This window comes from Pyxicephalus adspersus, chromosome Z (genome assembly GCF_032062135.1).
Source record: "Pyxicephalus adspersus chromosome Z, UCB_Pads_2.0, whole genome shotgun sequence".
In the NCBI taxonomy this organism is placed as follows: Eukaryota; Metazoa; Chordata; class Amphibia; order Anura; family Pyxicephalidae; genus Pyxicephalus; species Pyxicephalus adspersus.
This window is the reverse complement of record NC_092871.1, coordinates 39,419,281-39,435,226: the sequence shown is the minus strand read 5'-3', so window position 1 is coordinate 39,435,226 and position 15,946 is coordinate 39,419,281. Positions and strand designations below refer to the sequence as shown.

Sequence of the window (15,946 nt, the reverse complement as noted above, 5' to 3'; positions counted from 1 at the left end):
ATGTCCACTTATTTTCACACTTGGAGTAAGGCAATAAAAAGAAATTAGATGGAAATCTCTTTGTGACTTGAATTTTGTTTGTCTACACCTTCCTCAACTGTTGTCTAGATTAGTAATATATTATAGCCTTCCTCTCTTTTTTATGCTAAATCAATAAAGTTATAAATTACTCCATCTGTGATTAACTTACCTGTGTCTTGTATCTCTGTTTCTGATATAATAAATCAGGTTTGCAGCAGGAGCAGAAGCAGAAAAAAAAGGTTTATAGAAAATGTGAAGCATATACTCACACATTCTACTACAGTAAAAAATCAATACAAACATATTATTGCACTGGAGTTAAATGATACTATCTAAATAGAAAATACACAGCTTGGTATCTGAGTTATAATGACAAGTACCCAAGAAGATAATGATTTGGTAGGAAATCTGAGCACTAAATTAGGAGCAAACTGGGTCTAAAACAATTTCTTGGACAGGACTATAATCAATAATATACCACCAATGTATCATTAGACTACCTTCTATATATTTTTTTTTAAGTTAATGTCAGCTTTTGTCTAATAAAACTTCTCCTTAAAAGATCAACATCAAAAATCTGACTTAGCCAAAATGTGTTGTTATTCTGCCTTGTGCCAATGATTCAAAAAAAAAGTCTGGTACACACAGAGCCGTGTTTTGCAATAATTATGCAGTATTTGGACACATGTAAAAAATAAGCCAGTTATGGATGATGTCCTAAAACCATGTTCCAAATCTTACTATTGAATGCTGTATTGTATCCGGTTACTGTTAAAACAGTAACAGGATAGCTGACCTAGTAATATCTAATGCTTGAAAGACAAGTTCTTTATGAGACAATACAATCCAAATAGTTTTATGTGCAAAATGAACCTTGTGAAAGTAGTAGCAGAGCCTGGCAGACTGTCAACATAATGTTATGAGACAGTGAATTCTGAGAAAATGTTTAAATATATATACATAGCAAGGCAACCTATAATTATCAATATATCTATATAGTTTGCTGCAGCTCTACATGGCAAAACACACACTGAATGGTTGTTATTGTTGATTGGTATGCAATACCAGTGGTTTCATTGGATGGTATTTAAAAAAAAGTGTGATTGAAGCTGTATTTTTTGTAAATGGGCTGCTCTTTGATTTGAGGTGTACAGGGTTTTTTAAACCTCTGTGCAGTCCTTTCTGAGTTATGTTTGCCTATTCTTTAATGGTCGGAATTTAATGTTGCAGGGAAAAATCTAGGGAGCGGCCTTTTGCAGTGACTAATTCAATTTGTTTGGATAGGGACTAATAGATTTGGACAGTGTTAATATCCATATCCCAAACTTGATCAGAATAAAATCAATATTAGTAATATGTTATCCAACCTGTTAATCCTATCATGGCAACATCCCTATTCAGTACCAGAATTTGTGAAATTCCATCAGTTCATGGGACTGTTAGGACCAACAAACTCAATATTAAACAATATTTTGCAATAAAGGAAACTTACTTCATTAGGTATAAATAAAACCACTAACATAAAAAATCTTAAACATCCAAACCAAACATAATATGTGATATTCCTGCCAGGATCACACCAGATGGGTGCACCCTATGAGTTTCTATGCGTTTCACGGATCAATTCCGCTTCTTCAGGAAAGACAGGGATATCTGGTGAACTTTGCGGTCACAGCTGATTGGAGGAGGCACGGGAGTGCCTCCATTCAGCTGTGACTGCAGGCGAACTCTCATTGGACTTTTCAGCCTGGTGGCCGTGGGAACTGAACTGCAGATGAACTCTCAATGGAGAAATTGCCTTGAGAGTTTATCAGCAGTTCCACTGCGATCACAGGGCACTAGAGGTTAATTAACCTCCAGTGCCGGGGATCATAATGATTTCCTCGATCTTCCGATGGTTTGGCGAAATTGGTTAGCCGAAATTTTGCGGATTCATCGGACGTTTGAGGAAATCACAAGAATTCACAAGAATGCCATTTTCGCTCATCCCTAATCACAATCAATGTTATCCAAAGTCTTATCACCATTTATTTTCAGCTTTGCAGGTCCTAATCAGGCGCCACTCGATTAGTTCCTGACAGGACAGGGACATGAACTATTATGGCCCTAAAAGTCCCATGAACTGGTAGAACTTCACAGAATAAAATCAAATGTAAATATCAATATGCAAATGCAAATGAAAAAGATGTGTAGATATTTACATGTGAGATATAAACTGCTTCTAAACATATATACATATTATTTCAAATTAAAGGACCAAAATAAACCCTGCTCAGCATTAATTATATATCTTCTTTTGTCTTTGGATAAGAGAAAGGTTCAAAAGTTATTTAAGCAGGGCAATTTCAGTGTGGATTTTTTATGATATCACTGCTTTTTCAGAAAAAGAAGGTTTATATAATAGGTAGAAAATCATTGCTCTAAAGGTCACCCCATAGACCTACAAGGCCACACTTCAGCTTGCTAACAGTTTAGTGGTTCATCCACTATAATGCCATAAATATGGAGCAATAAAGGCTATGTTTCTAATTCTGTGGGCAAAAGTTTTTAATTCAAATAGATCTTTTTCATGTTTACCTCTGTTGAGTGGGTACTGGGTATTATTGTACCCATGAATATTTTTTGATTGATGTTGGGCGGAGGCCTTGTTCCTTAATTTTGGGGCTCCCTAATCTTGAGGGAAGCAGTATGGAATATAGTACAGAAGGCATAAAGGATACAGCATGCTTGCTACCACCCCTTGGCCTGGCCAATATGACTACATGCCTGAATAAGGATCTTTCTATAGTTTAAGGGGAACCCCAAATTTAATAATGAAAAAAAAGACTTACAACAATAAGGGTTCTCCTAAGCATGTTAGTTCAAGAATGTGTGCATATTCAGTGTTGCTCTGAAAGTCACCTCAGAAGACTTACTCTCTACTAAACATTTTTTTAGTAGTTTTTTGCATTAGTACATGTCCCCTATGCCAGAGCCCAGTTCTCCATACCTCTTTTTACAGTAGTTTGCCAAGAGAGTTTTGAAATAATAATCTTTCATAGACTTTACTGCTAAATTTAGTTTTGACAAACTCTAAAAAAGGTTTCACTGAACCCTTAACAGCCAACATCAATATCCTCACTGTCAGATGATATTTGATGCTAGTAATTACATTGTTCTCTCTGTCGTGTGACAGTGCTGGGGTTTAGTAATTTGCTTCTACTCTCTACTAAAAATATAATTTTGTCATTTTCCATAATGGAGTGACATTGTGGCTCTTAGGAAAGATCTTTGCAATACAAACACAGACTCAAATAAAAACCCTAAAGGCCTTGACCATTTCACATCCAAAATTGAAACAACAGATTTGGTTCTGGAGTTTAAAGTTCAGTGTAAGGCTTCCAAAATAATCTTTGTGTACCTTAATAATGAAAGTATCTGGATGTGTGAGGAAAGTTTTCTCCTGCAACAGATCTATATGTGTCTCAATGGTCTTTTATCTCTAACCAAACTATTTCCTTCCTTGTCAGTATATACAGATTAGTGATAATTGTTAGCTGCAAACTAATACAGAGACTTGATACAGTGTGTACACTAATCAAGCTGCATTCCATAGAGTTTTCATTGGTGTTTCATTAACACCACTGATACAAAGGCATTATGTTGACAGAGCAATGATTTCTTTCTATTCTGCTGCTTACAGTGTTACAGCTGCTAATTTTACTTATTTTGACACTTAACCCGAGGATATACTTTCTGGATGAAACATCTTGCTTTGAATGTGTGCCACAAATCATTTTAAATTAGTGTTACAGCAGCCAAAACAGTGCCTCGTCATTAACAAATAATTGCATTGCTTAGTACAAGTTTAGAAGTTTGTTTACTCATAAAAAACAATCTCTGTGTGAAACTTAATTGTAGCTGTTTGTTCTGGTTGAAGAAGTACAGTGTATCCACATAAGTATTTATGAAGGTTCTGTACCACCACAGGCTCAAATCTGATAAAGTTCTGTAAACACTGAGCATGTAAAATTAGCTGCTGTAAAAATGGTAACATCCTAAATGAACCATTTATGCATTATTGGAAGACTGGAAATATTAAGCCCCATTCTTTAATTACTTTCCATTGTCCAGTTGTGAATTTGGGTCTTCTAAAAAGTCCAATGCAAATACGTTGTGTTCTTGTAGTTAATTCTTGTCTATACTGGCAGATAACTCTATGAGTAAAAATACCTATGTAAAAGTGTTGAAAGCCTCAGGAAGCGGTCATTGTCTGACTCCTGTGCTATATGCCAAACCTGGTCATTTGCAGAATTCTGGAGCTAGTGTGTGGCCCAGAGATCAGAAATTAGCAGCCTATATCTGAAGACACTTACCGGTAGTTAATTGCTCTGAAGCTAAATCTGTTGAAGAGGAACTTCATATGAAATTACAATTGTAGCCTGTACTTTACTATGAATAAAAATTAACTAATTATAAGTGTTCTAACATAAACCCTGTGGTTTCAAAGCTCTTTATTGAACAAGTCTAATTTGAAGTGAACCTGTAGCCTAACCATATACAAGTGGAACTATACCTTACTAGTAAAAATTGCAAGCAGGTATGTTGTTTATTGGAAAATGGACATTTAATGTCCCTTGTGCAATAAAATAAACATACTTGCCTCTCTTTTTAAATACACTTCTGTCCTTGTTTCATTGTGGGTAAGGCCATCTTAACTGTCCTCTTTCGAGTTCCAGATCAAGTCAACTTTATTGGCCAGGCTGAAATTATGTTACTCCTGTGCAAGAGCCTGGGAATGTATGTATTCTTTCCCTGCAGTAGTATTGGTTGCATTTGCTTTGTACATCAAATCTTCCCAGTGTTCAGGGTAAGAAGTAGCCAAACTCCAATTTCATTGAAGTCAATGGGCTTAATTTATTAATGTTGGGTGATTCAGCAACCTGGAATGGATTTCTTCAAAGTCAAATGCTATTTGCTAGCAAATGTTTTGAATCCTGGACCAGATCTGTTCTAGGTTTGCTGGATTTTTCAGCTTTACTGATGAAAGTGTATCTAATCAAGCCTTGGAGAGCTTTTATAAATCAGTCCCAATGACAGAGGCAAACTTGGCCAACTTTACACAGAGAATGGCTCAGCTAATTCAGCCAGCAGAGCATGCAGTATCTATTTTTGCAGAACTATAGTTCCACTATAGGCTTATTTGTTTTTTTTCCCTCCTAACATGTTATTCTACCACCATGCACCAGGGATCTGCACCTGCGGGGGAAGATCAGTACGAGCTTCCGTGTACTCAACAGCGTTGATAAAAATGTCACAAAGCTAGAAATACCACCAAAAGTACCTCCTGGCATCATACATTTGTTGAAAATAGGTAAACAACAAATTAATGGCTGTATTTAAATTACTATTATAATAATATTTTAAAACTGTTCACAGATGCACACATCAATACGAATATATAAAGCATCACACACCTTTATTTTCAACATGACTCTAGACAGTAGGTGACCCTAACAGCTGTCGTCCTATAATTATCATGATGAATTTCTAATACATTTTTATAGTAATAGGCACTGCCAAGGCCATTCCCATTTGATTTCACAACTCTTTTTTTAATGCAAAGAAAAAAAACATATTTTTTGCTAACAGCATAGATAAGTGCAAAATCAGGTTATTCAGTTCTAATACCCTGCTTTAAAAGTGTAATTTTTCACACTTTTTTTCAAACATTTGAAAGGTATAGGCTCCTTACAGACAATTTGAAATGATGAGAGAAAGAAACCATAAGGTAAATGTGCACCTATAATATTTTTATAAATAGTTTTAGGGCATTGGAGATCTAATATATCATTACTTGCTACTACTTGCTGGGCTGTTCAAGAATGTTGTGCTTGGGTTTAGATCACCATTTACAGGCCAACACATGACCTCAGCCAAAAACTGAGGTGTATATTTAGTTCAAATCCTTGGGATGTATACAGTCAGTTGGTTTCCTTTTAATTTCAGTGACAACCCTCATGTGCTATGATGATTAAAACTTGGTTTCTTTGGCCTGGCTCCATCTCAGCGTCAGCGTACCAATTTGGTATGTTGCCTGGTTCAATCTAAACTTTAGGTAGACAGGCTATCCTGGGAGATGAACTCTAGAAGTCATCCTACAGAAAATCCTAACTTCACTTTTAGGGGCTCTATCGAAGACCAAGACCTGCAACCTGGTAAGGAGTAACCTGATAGCGTTCATTAAGCTCAGTTTTTGTCAACCAGCATCCCATAGACCCCCAGGATTCCCTTAGAGTTTTCTAGGAGTTCCTTGAGCAATGAGCAATTTGTGAATCTCAGGTCAGTTTAATAGATACTAATTTTTTGGCTATCTGTAAGTATGACATTCTTCCCATTGGCCAGCAATGTAAGAAGCCGTTTCCTTATGTTAAAAAGGTAAATAAAAACTAATCTAGCCTATCCATGACAATGTTTATTAATATGTAATCAATGCCATTAAATGCAATTACATTACAATGGCATTGAAATTTGGTTACTCACCGTGTAATATACTACCTTCAGGAAATTGTACAAATTTATCAGACAAAATTATGAAAGATTTCTAGCAATATATGTCATATTTTTCTCTAACTCACAGAGACCTATTTAGACTATTTATACCCAGGTTTAAAATGATTGTGATATTTTATAACCATACCTGAGCTCTAAAATGCTGATGACATTTCCAGATGGGTATATTCTTCTCACAAAATTGAAATCTCCAAGATAGATGCTACCATCAGGCCCAGTAGCCATGGCAACAGGAGCAAAGAGTTTGTTATTATGAACAGGTCCATTACAAGAGGAACAGGTGAGGCTTCGCTGCTGACCATTTCCCATTAGTGTAGAAATCACAGGGGGCTGCTGGGATATGAATATGTTTTCTCCATCTCCTTTGTACAAAATTCCTAAAAATAAAATAAAAATGAATAATAATACAAAGTAATAATGGCCGGGTCAAGATTTCAGTAGGGGTTATCACAAATGCTCTTTAAAAGTAGAAAATCCCTTGACTTGACTTCATCCCATGGGGTCTCTGCTCTTTAAGACCCCCCCCCCCAATCAGTGTTACAAAACAGCCCTTTCTGAGTGTAATATTCTTCTAACATGAACAACTGTTATAAATAACAAGTTTCCAAAGTGTAACTATATCATGCCTTAGGGCTAAAGTAATGATTAGCAGCTTTAGAGCTATAAATAATATTAAATAATATTTAACAAAATACTAAATTAGTTTTAAATTTTGTCAGTTTGTACTGAAGTGCAGTTAAAGTGGTATTCATTATTAATAAAATTCTGTTATTATCAAGTTTAAGTAGAGGGTTAAAACTCTGTAAAGGTTGCAGAAGAAACTTCAATTCCTGCTCTGCAGACACATCAGAAAGTGACAGTAAATTACCTTCTGTCAGAAACAATGCTAGTGTAGCAATGTAGTAATTTCACTGCCTGTTTATGCATTAATGTATTCTATGATAATAATTGCAGTGTGTGTTTTGCCATGTTCCAAGATGGCTGCTGTGCCCTCGGCACTTTGGGATGAGGTCATCAGTACTGACCTAGCCTGGGGCAGGAGTCCTTGGGTAAACCCTTGAGAAGGACCTGCTCTGGAGAGTGAGAGACTCTGGAGAGAGAGAGAAGGCGCAGAGAAAGTATAATTTCAGACTGTAAGTTATGGTACAATCCTCTCACTGAGACATACTGAAAGGACTTTACCATGTTTACATTGTTGCTGTTTGAAGATTGCAAAGTTTGATGTTACACTGGATTTCATATGTTGTTACTATTCAATACAGAGACTCTTCCTGCTAATACAGTGTGGATTATTGTCTATGAGTACACTATTCTCAACTGGGACCTCACTTGTTACTCACAAGACCCAATTGAGTGCAGGCACTGCGCTTATGTGAGATTTCATCCTGTTTCCACAGATAAAGTAAATGCTCAGCTCCTGTTCTTCCATATAGGTTCCACCACAACACATCGGTAGCCTGCAGAGTGGGTCAGTATAGGGCTACACTAGGATTGTAGAAGACTTGGGGCATGCTGCTGTACACACAGGAGGGCTACACACCACAGGTAGGTATGATAAACAGAACCCTATTTAATACTGAACTCCAGGTCCAGCAAAAAAACTTCCCTTGTTATATGGATATTAAAGGGGGATGTTTTTTGCTGGACCTGGAGTACAGCATAAATATAAGGGCATAAATATTTTATCAGTCCAAATACATGTAGCTAATAGTAAATTATGATGGCATACCCAAAGCAGTAGACCTGCTACCAGACTGTAAAAATAAAATAAAGAACACATATCCAAAAATATAGATATAATTTGGTCAAAATCTATTATATGTTCTCTTTAAAACTATGGCACAACTTCATAGTTAAAACATCCACCTTTAGGAGCACACTAATGAAGGTGAAATCTTTTATAATTCTGAATATATTTTATTAACAATTATTCATAACAGCAGGCACTGCAGATAATAATATGACACTAAGCTATAACATTACTTTAAAACAGTCTTTTAACGTGGAAAAATTGTTCTTATATACAGTGGAGAAAGGTGACTGTACAGTACACTTGGCTGTGACCTAATCAAATAGCTTCAATACTTAACTATAAAATCACTCCTTTTAGAGAGCTTCATTAAACATCAACTTGACACTTCTTGAAAAACCATTTTATGAAAAATCCAGTTGAGAATGAACATTACTCATTAAAATTATAGTAACCAGTTATACTTTAGAGGATTTGAAACATTTAAAAATAGTAAAAAGGACATTTTAATGTCTTTGTTAAAAAAACATTTATACCAACATTGTAGTTTTAAAGGAAAACTGAACTAAAAAAGTTGATTGATTGCTTAGCTGAGATTATTTTTTATAGTAAACTACAATTTCCATGTGCACTTTGGGTATGGCTTCTATATTGCCTACTCACAGGATGAGGTTGATCCAAGACCAGGCTGTATTGATCACTGTACTGGTCTATAGTGAGTCTATAGTGAGTTCTGTTTGCCAAGGGCGATTGCACTTTATGGCAAGTTAGAAAAATAATTGCACATTTTTACCATATAACATATAAATAAATATAATAATTAAAATGTGTATTTAGTGATTTGCCTTCTTTAATGCAAAAAGCACTCACCATTCTGAGGATTTAGGATATGATGTTTATTGAAAGTCCATCCTCCAAGGTTTGATGCATCAATCTCAAATCCTTGCAAGGTGACTGTCCTTTTTTCCCATAGCACAAGATCAGGGCATGACTCATATTCATATCCAACAGTTACTTCATAAAAGAGAGAAGAAATAACAGTTTGAATCTGTGTCTTTCTTTAAATGCATGTGGTTATCGCAATCAATTTGATCTATTTTACAGGTAACTTGATCATCTACAATTCAGATCTGATGACTCCAGTATTTGTTTATTACAAATATATATCACTGAAGTTTGTATGTCTTTATAAAGTATTTGCAGCATTTTTCTTCTTTTCAGCCAGCAGACATGTTATTTCCAAATGAAAAAGCAACTGAGTGAAATTGCATCTATTACTGTTTGCCTAAAGCACAAAGAAGTCATATTTCAGCTCAGAGAATGCTGAAAGCACAAAGTAACTAGGAGACAGATTATTTCTTACAATTACAGAGCACATTTACAGTCCTATTTGGAAATTTAAAACCGACCAATAGCCATTAAATTATCATCTTCTTTGTTGGCAAAGGTAAAATGGATAGCTTTGCTAGTAAGTGTTGCAGATATTCTACTTTTTTTAGACCAAAATACTTATATCTTTAAAAAGAAATCATTTAATACTATATCTAATAAACAGAGCATAGGAACATTGTATCTGATTAAAGAGACCCTGTCAGTGAAGTGTGCCTGAAAGGTATTACTGTTGCCTGCACTATAATATTTATATCTCCCAGTGCCTGCCATTTGGTATGCTGTTCTTCTCAACTAGACCCCACCATGAATGTCATTCTTCTCATTCCCCTGCAGTTTCCAATGGCTCAACCCACTATCCTTAAAGTCAATACAAGATACAGTAGTGATGTAATGGTTGACAGATATAACCGCCAGGAGTGTTGCACCTCAAGATTGCTGATGAATATGTAAATAGATATGTATATGTATATAGATGTATATATATACACACATATACGTATGTATAGGTATGTGTGTTGGGATATATGTATAGTACACTGTAGGATATCCTAATAGTTAGACTGTATCTAAGTAGCATTAAACAATACTGGAATACAGTAAAGGAATGTCGTGTTTAAACATGAAACCTGTGTTATCTTGATCTGGCCATAGGGCCCTCCTAGGGGGTCTCCAAGTGTAGGACTTCACAGAAGTAACAAAGAGGTGATACAACAGCTGCCAGGAGACAAGACCTATTTTCCCATAACAAACAGATCACCAATATGGCCTTGAAGGGACAATACATCCATCCACCTGAGGAAACAGGAGATGGAGGCGTAAGTGAACAGATGGATTGGGGTGATGACCCAGCTGGACATTTATAGACCCCTAAACATAGATTCCAGCTGGAGATTTTTATATCAAATTTAGTTGGGAGGTCCATCAAACTATATTAACCAATCCCAATCTAGTGGGGTGTGTGCCAACTGATGGTCAGCGTACCGAACACACCCACTAACCAATCCAAGAGTCCCAAGGATACCTAATGAGAATTAACTATGTAAAACAGGGGAACTGAGAGAATTTAGCTCTCTTGCTCTCCTCTCTCTTGCTTGCTTTTTGTCTCCTGAGGGTCTCCCTAGGTAAGCTGTTATGGGGTCCTCTTCGGAAGGAAATAGACTCCCGAGGTACCCAATAATCTCTTAGCAGGTAGCTATAAGATATTCCTGTTTGTATTGTTATGGGTGTCTATAGTATTACTGCATTACTTTGCTATTTTATAATTACTGTATTGTGTATTAAGGAGTTACTAGATTATTACAGGGGTTACTACTAATAACTATGTCCATGTGATATATGTAACATTGATTGAAGTTCCTGTGTTTTAAATATCTGACAATATTGCTGTGTACTTTGTCTTACCTTGTTTTCTTAATTAAACTGTTTGATTGACTAGCTATTATTTGTGCATGAACCTTCTTTTTTGAAAATCTATATGCATTGATAGGGGATAGGATTTCCATATTTATGCAGAAAAATATATCTAAATAACAAGGAGACAGAGCAGAATGACATTCCTGGAAATAAAAGTTTGCGAAAGATTTCGGCACGATTTTTTAAATAATCAGGTAAAATTTTTTATTTTCTGTCATACTGTTTTGAAAATACTGCAATTTTCCTAGCTAGTTTATTTAAAGTCTACCTGTAACAATAATAAAACTCAAAGTTTGTTTTTATTTTCACGTTAACTATTTTGCTGAAAGAAGCACATTGTTTGCAGAGTTTAGTAGTTAAAGGTCAAAGTTTTGAAGCAGAGTGCATGGACTAACTCCACCTTCTCTCCATTTGCTCTCTTCTTAAAAACTTTATAGCATTTCAGTTAAAGCTGGGTCATTTTTAGAGGACCTATAAAGCTCTTTGAATCCTGTGTAATGGTCAGTCCCATACAACATCTTCAAATCCTGTGTAATGGACAATCCTGTACAACATATTTAAAAAAGAAAGACCTTGCATATACAGTATAGTAAACAGATATAAAACATTAATACTTTAATTTTCTACTTGACTTGTAAAACTGCCCCCTTGTTTTATAAGGTGTTGCAGCTAGTTTTAGCTTTATTAAAGAAGGCCTTCATTGCTAAATTATGCAAACATCAACCAATGGTAGTAAGGTGCAGCTCTGGCCTGCTCCCTTCCATTTCTGGATGGTAAATGGGATAGAATTCCTTACTAATTAGGAGTTGTATAGGGCGGTTGCAGACAGATCAGCCTTTTAAAATGTATTACTGCTTGCCTATTAGGTTACCCTTTTCCCACACACCTCTTGAAGAAAGCTATTCTGAGTCAAAAACCTGAACTTTCATGGATACGTTCAATAATGCAAAAAGTAAACAGCAGTCACCTATAAGGTCATTCATTGTATATCCTAATCTAATTTTAGTACAGTAAAATTAAGTTGCTGTAGGTTACTGCATTTTGTACTAGTGATTTGCTCTTTTTATTTAATTAGCCTATAAATGTAGTTGGATTAAGAGACGCTTTTTAAGCTTCTGATGCTGAAATGAGCCATAAACATTTGCAGCAATGCTCAGGAGGTCTCAAAATGAACTCTTCAACAGGAAGGCAGCTAGATTAAATTAACTTAAAAAAAGTCATTGATTCTTTCCATGGCTTTTTTCCAAATCCTCTATTAATAACTTGACTACCGTTCATTTTCAGATTTCATAACCCATCAATTCATTTTGTGGTGTAGAAGAATAGCGATTAAGAATTCATCAAAAGGGAACAGGCACCTTCTGTGCTTTCCCAATCATACACTGTGTCCAGGACTTTTTTCACTTGACATTTACGTAATGTTGTATTGCCTGATGAAATTATTTTCAAAGCAGCTGTCAAGGACCAGCATGATTTTCATATAGTTTTTTCTGATTGATGTAAAATATGTGCTTATTGACTAGCTAAAAAAATGCTTGGGGTACACTGGGAATATACTTTACTAACATAATTGAAAAGGAGAAGGCCTACTACCTAACTAAAACCCTCTCTTTAAAAAGAACCTGTCAAACTGTGTTTGACATGTCTTTTTTATTTAAAAGCATGCAAACTTTGATTGTCAATTTATTTGCTCTATTTACCTGGCAGTCATACAAATCCAATGATTTTATTATTTTTCTTTGTGGGTGAAAAAAGTAGTTAGAGCTCGGAATTTTTAGCCTACAAATTTGTTCTTTTTAGACATAAGTTTGACTGTTGGTCCAACTTTTGGGTATATATCGTTATATATAAAGCATAGCAGCGTAGTATATAAAAGGTACAATACACTGCAAACAGTGTAAGCGTGTGCAGTACATTATGCACAGCATAGTGTATGAAGTGTAGCAGTGTGTAATACATAACATACAGCACAGGAGTTGTGCGAAGTATATAACAAACAGCACAGCGCATACTATGTAAAGCTGGCTTAATTCTTTGCTAGTGCAGAACCTGAAGGAGCTCTGTTTAAGGAAGTTATACTATGCAGAATCTGCACGGACCATAGTGAGTAGCCCAACAGAGTTATAGTCACAGTGTATATAACCAGTATAGACCTGCATGACTGCACACTCCAAAAAGAGTGTGTTAAGGATCATGGTTATAGTGGTGGGACTGCGCTTTGTGGTGATATTGTTCCCAAGCTTGGTATGATGTGGCTGGGAGCAAACATATCTTGGTGGAGCAGATCTCAAAAGGGGTTAATAGAAAGGGGGGAACTTCGAGGACCGGTAACCAGATGATAATGTTTGGGGAAAAATGTTTGTTTGTGTGCTTATTTAAATGGTTTATTTATTAGTGTATTAAAAGGCCTACAAGCCATTTAACCAAAATTCGATGAGATGTTGTCAGGATCTCCCCAGGCAGGTAGCACAGGATAACCCAAGGTGCGGAGTCTAAGTGACACCAGAACTACACCGGGGCACCCCGCAAGGGGTGATGGGCCAGTAGCCTGGAGGCCACTGTGCTCTTTGCTGCTATGGGTCACCACATTGCGACCCTTGGGGTCACCCTACCTTAACAGGAAGACTGGAGCAGCCTCAGTGAAGAGACAGGTGTCGGGGATGTAGTACAGGACAAAGCGAGGGTCAGGGCTGGCAGCAGACAGACTTGGTCAGATTTCAGGCATAGGTCAGGGCAGGCGGCAGACAGACAAAGTCAGATTCCAGGCACAGGTCAAGGCAGGCGGCAGACAGACATGGTCAGATTGCAGGCACAGGGCAGGCGGCAGACAGATGTTGTAAAGTTCCAGGGACATGTCAGGTCAGAAATCACAAGGGAGCAATGCAGGGTATAAAGGGAGCTGGTGAAAAGTCACAGCACCAGCCTCCATTAGTGCTGAATAGCCTCTGCCCCTTTAAGGAGCTCCTCCTCTCTGTGCTGTGTCAGTGTGAGCAAGACAGGAAGTGGTGCATGTTCTGTCAGCCAGAGACAGAGAATGAGTGCTGCGCTTGGGTACACAGGCACGGGATACAGCAGGATGGTTTAGCAGAGACCAGTTTGGGAACTGACAGGTATTATGACAAGTGTATTTTTTTGTTGTGAGTTGGGTGGGGAACTAACTCCGCTACTCTGTTTGTCCCCACGACATGTGGTCCCAGGTTTGAATGTCAGCTATAACACTACTTGCAGTTTGTATGTTCTAGGTGTGTTTACGTGGGATAAAAAGTGGTGTTCCACTCTTGTTGTGTTGACTCTGTATAGTCCTGCGTAATATGTGGACACCGTTTGCCATTAAAAATCCTGTCATTTACTTGGATGCACCCCCCCCCCCTTCCATTTTTGTGGAGATTTCTGTTCTTTTGCCAACATCTAATTGAACTAAAGACAGTTTGAGCTTAGTTAACATTTTTTATGTCTTTATTAAATTTTACCCAACGATATGGAAATCACCAGAAACCAGAGACAATACAACTAGTATTTTTACAAGAAGGGCAGCAAAGTCACCCCTCCTTTCCTCTCAGTGTCGGCTCCCTCTAACACTTTTACTAAGCCCTTCAACTTAATGAGTCTTATTATTTTGTAGACATAACATGCTTAATAAAAATATAGAGATCAAGCAGTCATCCCTTTCTGAATTGTGAATCCTGTTGACAGGTAATATAATTAAAAGTAAATTTATTCTTAAACAGAAGTCTTTTTGAATATATTAAAGGATGGTTATGCTGTAACTGAACATATTCCATCTTCAGAAGTTGCTCATTACAGAAACCTAAAAAAGATAAATGATTAAAGAAATTTGTAATTAAGGTGGGCAATAAATCTGCCAGGCCCAGATTAGACATATGACAAAGTGCAAGGATAGTGAAGAATATTCCTGGTAAGCTGTCTATTATAAATAGCAAAGTATCAGGAAGCCTTTATGACAGCCTTTATATCAGGAAGAAAAGGCTAAAGGAATAGAATTACACATAAAGACAACTGATAGAGAGCCATGTTAAGAACAGGGTGTTACAAAAATAGCATCAGGCCTACAAAACAGAGTAATATTTTATTGTCTACCCTTTTAAAAAAAAGTAAACATTTTGGTGATATGTCCTCTTTAAGGATTTGTAGCCCTTAGTGCCTGTCTGATTTTATCATTTACCCAGACATTCTTTTTATTTAATCTATAAGAAATATAAGTAGCATTAATTGTTTTCTGCATTGTAATATGTATATGCAACTATACAATTATAATGCTTTAAAGATTTTTGGAACTTTAATAAAAAAAAAATTTATGCTTGTTCTTCCTTATCTTTACTACTGTATTAGATACAGTGATTTAAAATGAGCCTCTACAGAAGTGTTTCTAAAAGTTTTTAATATGGGTGAATCTATTAAAATAACTTTCAGGTCTTCAGGGAACCCCACCTATAATAACTTTATTCACAATGCCAAGTATATTATTGTGGTAGTCAAAAGAAAGAATGCCTTCTACTTTGCTGGCCAGTGGGAAGCCTGCCACCCTTACAGATAGCCAAAATGTACAAGCATGTACTATACTACAGGTGGACCCTGGGTTACATACGAGATAGGGACTGTAGGCTTGTTCTTAAGTTGAATTTATATGTAAGTGGGAACAGGTACATTATTTTAATAAATGCAATTAGGACAGATGTTTGTCTTAACATATTATTAATTAGGCAGTGTGGTGTCAGTTACTGTATACAATCCTCACTGTGAGCTAATTACAAACCAAAGAAAGTCTGCTTCTTCTTTATGATATGCCAAGAAGAGAGT

The 15,946-nt window shown here is 36.4% G+C and overlaps 1 protein-coding gene and 1 long non-coding RNA gene across 4 annotated transcripts in view; one reads left to right on the top strand and one right to left on the bottom strand.

The window, feature by feature from the left end:
- TENM1 (teneurin transmembrane protein 1) overlaps positions 1 to 15,946 on the bottom strand; it is a 591,240-nt gene that overhangs the window by 106,560 nt on the left and 468,734 nt on the right. For 2 of the 3 annotated variants that reach the window (XM_072431864.1, XM_072431866.1), the window contains 3 exons: positions 9,194 to 9,337; positions 6,701 to 6,950; positions 191 to 211 (listed from right to left, as the gene is read on the bottom strand). In XM_072431864.1, the coding sequence (XP_072287965.1) occupies positions 191 to 211; positions 6,701 to 6,950; positions 9,194 to 9,337 (415 nt within the window). The remainder of the gene's footprint in view (positions 1 to 190; positions 212 to 6,700; positions 6,951 to 9,193; positions 9,338 to 15,946) is intronic. The other variant, XM_072431865.1, reaches the window with a different exon arrangement.
- The window catches only part of LOC140344597 (uncharacterized), a 60,340-nt gene continuing 58,568 nt past the window's right edge, over positions 14,175 to 15,946 (top strand). Inside the window, exon 1 of the long non-coding RNA XR_011923605.1 lies at positions 14,175 to 14,238. This is a non-coding gene — a long non-coding RNA (uncharacterized lncRNA). The remainder of the gene's footprint in view (positions 14,239 to 15,946) is intronic.